This window comes from Dicentrarchus labrax, unplaced genomic scaffold (assembly GCF_905237075.1).
Source record: "Dicentrarchus labrax unplaced genomic scaffold, dlabrax2021, whole genome shotgun sequence".
Lineage (NCBI taxonomy): Eukaryota > Metazoa > Chordata > Actinopteri > Moronidae > Dicentrarchus > Dicentrarchus labrax.
In genome coordinates this window covers 9,825,636-9,832,014 of record NW_026136707.1, presented here as the reverse complement: position 1 = coordinate 9,832,014, position 6,379 = coordinate 9,825,636, and the positions used below count along the sequence as shown (strand labels likewise).

Genomic DNA, 6,379 nt, shown 5'->3' with positions numbered 1-6,379 from the left:
AGGAATAAAGAATACTTCCCTCAAAACGCATGATTAGGTAGTTTCTCACTCGATTGTGGGCCAGAACCTATTGCACAATCTGCCCCTCTTCTGTGGCTAATGTTAATTTCATACTGATCCTCACTCCCTGAAGTCAATCAGCATAAGTTGTGCAGATGCTACTGGCCCATTTTTAGCCAAATATGCAATCATGTGTGTTGTCACTGTTCATAATACAAAGTGTTTATCCTTTGCTTGGGCATACATTACCCACTTCTCTAGGTACCACTACACCACTGCTTAAAACTATTGGTTAAAGCCTTAAACACGAAAAACAAAAGTATATAGACAAGAGTTGGACATATAGTGTATCTGTGATGTTTATATTATGTCATATTTTGTCACGTTTCATCCTCCAATGGCCATTCACACTTTACCCTATTTTTTAATGACTTCACTCTTTTAAATTATGCACATAACTGAGAATCAAAATAGAAAAAGAGCTGAGGTTGTGGGTTTAAAGGAAGGACTCCAGTCGGAATTTAAACGACATCAAACGCAAAGGGAAACGTTGTACAGGAGGAGGGGAAAATGGGAGAATCCCAGGCCAGAGAGGAAACAGTCGAGTCAACACTCTGTAGGCATCCACTGTACCGCAGTGTCGTCCTGCCGCCCTATCCGACACAGAGAGCTGCAGTACTGCAAAGTGTGAAGGGAGAGAGAGAGAGAGAGAGAGAGAGAGAGAGAGGATGGGAGGGGGAGGGGGGTACCGCACTGTCGTTACGAGTCCAAGTGGAGAAGGCAGGAGGAGAGACGCATTATTGCAGTAGCCTACAGTGCCACAGCACTTTACAACCGCACTTCCCTCAAGACGCACATCCGTCCGCGCAGAGGAGAAAGCGAGAGAAAAAAAAAAAAAAAAAGAGAGAGAGAGAGAGAGAGAGAGAGAGAGAGAGAGAGAGAGAGAGAGAGAGAGAGGTGGGGGGTGACAGAAATCAAAAAGAGACAACTGGTTTCTCATGACTGGACTTTTTGCCCCCCTTTAATTTTGAAATTGCATTTTTTTGCCAGTAGCTTTCAGAAGAGGCAACTAAACAAAACCAGCCAATCAGCGCCGCGTCCTCAGCATCCAGGAGCACCGCTATAAGGACTCAGCATCACTTGGAGGAGCTGGAAGCAGCCCTGCGGGAATCTGCGCGTCCGTGGATTTCTCCTGGATGGATTATAATTTAGAAGTACTTTTCTCTTGAGGTCGCGTTGCTCCTCTTCACTTCGCCGCTCTCCAGTCCGGTCACACACGGTGAATTATCACCCGGCCCGTTTACGTGTCTCGGTATTGCGGTACTTTTGCTGACCACTTGCGGTATAAATGCACTGCTAGAAGATCGGCTCCACTGCGCAAAGAAACCCCCCGCCTCTGTTTACTGTCAGCCACTTTAATCACTTTGCTCAACTGAATATCCGGACTTTAATTTTGGACCAGAGCCTAGATATTCTCATCTCTTTTTTTTTTCTTTGATCTTGCTGTTTTTATTTTTTTATTTTGTATCTTTGGTTGTACTTCAGACCCTCCCTCTCCTGCCTCTCAGTCCGTCACCCCTCCTCCACCGCTGCCCGTGAGTCAGTTCAAACAGCTGCATAGAAGATGTGAGTATTAATGCGGCTTTTCTGCTGCACTCTTTTCACTATAACTAAATGAAAAATCTCCCTGAAGCTGCTCTTGATAAACATATATTCAAACCAGTTTATTTTCTTGTATGTTTTTCTTGTTTTTTTCGTGCTGAGGTTTGAGACTGAACTGATTTCTTTCAGCTTGATAGATTTTGCTGACGCAAGTGAAATTTTCCGTCACAGCATCACTAAATTATGTATGCAGGGGTTGACTGCTGCCACTCTAAAGCCTTAGGTACAGTTACATTGTGCCTTTTTTAGATCATTTTACAACACAGACCTAAAAGAAATATTAGACCGTACTGTTGTTCAGAGGGTTTGAGGTCATCACCTCCTTTGTTGAGGAACATTCATGTCAGATAATTGATGGTTCATGAGGTGAAGATATTTTTAGTATATATTTTTTAGTCCTGCTGCAGTGACTGTGATTTGCAATAAACGGTCCGTCAGATAGTCAGGTTGCTCCCCTGAGGAGCTTGTTTGCTCAGTTTTAAGCCTCCTGTACCCACTCCTCCTCTCTCCCTCCCCCCTGCTGGATTAACCCTTCCCCCCTTTCCACACATCACTTTCCAACCTTACCTTTTCCTCTCAATCCCTCCCAACTCTGTGTAATCCATCACAAGAATTTCTCCCCTCTTTTTTTCTCTCACTAAAACCTCCTGCTCCAAATATTCAGCCAGTATCTTCCTGGAGAATACTTTCTGTTTCTAGCTATCCATCTGTGGCCTATATTTTCTTAATTCCCACTGCACCATCTTTCTTCACCTGCTCATTCTTTCCTCTTTTTCTTCCCCCTATACATCCTATTTTCTGCATTTCTTCGCCTTACATCTCCACTCTCCCCTGCATCATATGCAGTTTTCTCTGTGTGTGCTATGCCTCCTCTATAACTAACAACAGAATATCAGACAGTCTCCTTTACTTCTCTCAATTCCTCGTCCTTCTTCCCGTGCTTCTTCTCAGGTCTGCCCCAGATGCTGCCCCAGCTGGAGCCCCTGGCGCTCCAGGAGCCCCTGGTGGAGATGGCGCCCCATCTGGCGGACCTCCCGCCCCACCCAATACCTCCAGCAACCGCAGGCTACAGCAGACACAGGCCCAAGTCGAGGAGGTGAGCTGGATCAGGCCAGACTAAGATTGTGGACTAGAGGTTGATGTTAACAAGTAATGCATGTTAACAGTTGGGGAACCTCATCAATGGCTTAATCATTAAATGTCTGGACTTCCTGTGTATGGATGATGCTTATACTGGACATGCATTCAAAAATGTTGTTGCTCTCTGGAAATATCTCCTCTTCTTAATATATAAAGAGCTTTGCTGCAATTTTCAAATGGATTACAACTACTCATTTACGATATGCAGCTTCAGAGAACCCTTTGTCCCCTGTGTTTCTTTCCTTTAACTGTGCTTGTCATCCTCTTTGTCTCTTCTCGCCACCACTGCCAAATGCTTTCTCATCCTCACCACTGTCGGCTAGGTGGTGGATATCATGCGGGTGAATGTGGACAAGGTTTTGGAAAGGGACCAGAAGCTTTCAGAGCTGGATGACAGAGCGGATGCTCTCCAAGCCGGAGCCTCCCAGTTTGAAAGCTGCGCAGCCAAGCTAAAGAACAAGTACTGGTGGAAGAACTGCAAGGTGGGCACATTAGTGTGGGTCCATTAAACAGATTGTTGTTAATCTAAGAAACTCACAATATAATCTGAGCCTGAATTAAAAGTATGCCCATTAGTATGTGGTGCATAGAGACATAGTATGTATATGGAGCTAGTAGAGAATTAAAAATTAAGTGTGAACCAGATCCTCAGCTCTTTTATGTTAAATCATTGAGCAACTGTTCATGCTGAGGTGCACTGAAGTGCACACAGTGTCTGTTGGATGCCGTCAGCCTGCTCTCCACACACTAATGTGTTAATGAGCTGCTATGGAAGACTGAACAGATGCTCTGGGGACAATGGGGAAATAAATCTACACTGAGAAACACTCTAGAGATTGCATAACTCAAGCACAACAAACGCAAAGAATTTTAAGTGTCTTGAATGTTTTGTTGCTCAGAAGTTTCTTGTTTTACCTCCACACACAGTGTTAAATCCCTTGTATGTCCCATTATAGTAAATGTTACTGTTTTCTCCTTTCAGATGATGATCATGATGGGTATCATTGGAGTCATTGTGGTTGGAATAATATTCTGTGAGTAGAAGATAAATTCCCCTTGATACGAATACAAAGATTGATATAATCGATTAATTGATTGACTAAGAGATAAGTTGATGTATAGACTTTTATAAACAGTGTTTACTGTGTTTTTTCTCTCGGCTGCAGAGAAAACAGTTATATGAAGAAAATTATCCTCTGTGAAAGTTCAGTCAGTCAGCATGCGATAGTGTTGCTGTATTAGTGCTGTTTATTTTACACGAAATTAAGCTACAGAGACGTTCTTATGACTTTGTTAAAGGATGCTGGCAGGTATAAGACAGCACCAGCGCATTATTTGTATTTCTGCTCTAATAAGCCCAGATCTGATCGGCCTACGTCTGCTCTGATTGTCAATTATTCATAACTTCTTAGTACAGTAGATTATGGACACAATACCAGTTTTATCAGTTCTTAATTTGAAACAAACCTGTAAACACCAAGGAGAGCTCAGCTGACCGTTCTCTGTTCGGTGAAGTGATGTATTGCCCGATCCATTAGACTAATGACTTGCTCTCCGTCTCCCCTTCTTTCGCAGTGTACTTCTTCTACTGAGCTCAGCCCATCAACACAGATGGATATGGACTTGAGAATGATATGAGAGGGAAGAGAAAAAAAGAAACCCAAGCGCCCCCTTTTATCCGTCCTCTCCTCCCTCTCTTCACACAGTCTTCCATCAAACCATCTTGCACTTATACATGACAGTAGTGTTTCTAGGTGTCTCTGCTCTCTTTGTCCCCCTTTCCCTCCCTTCTTATTGCTTTCTTCCAGCGTTTTGGCGTCATGTCTCACTCACTCTCTCCTGTCTCTGCACCTCATGTATTATTGAAGGACGCAGCAGGCAGAGTGAAAGAGGAAGAAAGAAAGGGAAGGAGGGAGAGAGAAAATTCTTGTGACACGGGGGACTCGTGGGGCTAAGCCCTCTGAACGGAGCCATGGGGGGGAAATGTACAATGTACAGTTGGTGAATGTGTGCAGGGAGATTGAACCAGAGTTTGCAGTCCTTTCAACCCCAGATACGCCAAAGCTTGTTCATATTACCTTTTTTGAGAGTCCTACATTTGTAAATTGATATTGACATACCTAACGCACTCCTTCCATCACAACTGCTTCCATTATTGCTACTTACTAACAAAAGGTCATGTTAGATTAAGATTCTGAACATTTTTGTTGTATGCGCGTGTGTGTATTTGTGATCCAAAGCATTGTAGCCAGTAGCTTTTTCCAAGTTTATCTGATAGGCTTTTATTCGTAACTTTTTCGTTTCCTTTCCTGCCTAACTTTCTCTTACGTAGTCTCTTATTTCTGTAACGTCCAGTAGTGACAATAACAGATAGAAATTAGAAAAATGAAAGAGATTGTGTGAGTATAAGGAAAGGAAGAAGTGATTCAGGGAAAGGTAGTAAAGTATTGCAGCATTTCTCTCCTGTCTAAATAAAACAAACTTAATTCTGGACTGATAAGCGATTATTGATAAAGTAGGTGTATAACTATGCTTCATTTTACCTTGGTTTTTGTACCACAGGTGGTGGCATAGTAATATGCACAGCAAGACAAGCAGCCACTAACAGACAATCTACTATATACATGAACAGACTGCTGCGACCCAGAGGAAGGTCTCTTAACTCTGAATTGGACAGAGTCACAGCCATAGACAGATGAATGTGTAGCATCACATTTCAAACAGGTACAAATGCCAACTTGCTTGGAAAGTTGTGCAGACTAAGCGTATGTTTGATTGTCGTTTAAGTTGACCTGATCTTCAAAAAGCAGGAAAATGGGAGAAAGGACATGATTTAGGAAAGCCCAGAGCCACCCAGCCCTCCCACTCCCCCCTCATTCACATATCTCACCTGTCACCTGCAGTATGGTAATGGCCAAAATGAGGTGTTTGTTTCTAACTTGCATGGCAAACGGTGTCCATAGTTTTGCCTTTTTGTGTGACCTGTGTATCTGCCATTTCTGAATCTAACTGCCGACTGTAAATTTTTTTTGTTAGTGGTTTAAAGGACCTGTGTATACTGTCTTTCTGATCTGATAATTACTGCTTATTACAATGCAATGATGCTCAAGAGTTTGCCAGATTTGTTTAATTTCACTTGCTTTTGAGAGAAAAATATTATTCAGACTGCAAACAACTGCTACTATAGTGAACTGTTAAAACATGTAGTATTGTATGGATAGAACAATAATACACATCTGTCAGATTATGCTCCTGAAAATGTGTTTATAAATTCTTTCAGGTTTTTGGGGGGTTGTTGGATATAAAAAAAAATTTAAAAAAAGACTTTATGTCTATTAGGACTGATTTTGAGAGTTGATAAAATTAAGAAAATATGAACAACCTTATGTGCAAAATGCATTTACGCATAATTGTAACTGTTTGCCATTATCTGATGATACTGTGCAACAATATTATGAGGTAATTACCACATGAGATAGGAGAACATGAAAACGCAGTAAGAGATGCAACTGGATTTGCGGAAACAAATGCATGCTTACCACTTTTGCTGATGCCAATAAATAAATCATCAACAGAA

At 42.1% G+C, this 6,379-nt stretch overlaps 1 protein-coding gene across 1 annotated transcript; it reads left to right on the top strand.

Moving 5' to 3' along the window:
• Positions 1-769: 769 nt before the first annotated feature.
• Positions 770-6,379, top strand: vamp1b (vesicle associated membrane protein 1b). The gene is made up of 5 exons (XM_051406204.1): positions 770-1,626; positions 2,614-2,758; positions 3,126-3,284; positions 3,785-3,836; positions 4,378-6,379. Coding segments are annotated over exons 1-5 (375 nt in total). The 5' UTR covers positions 770-1,624; the 3' UTR covers positions 4,395-6,379.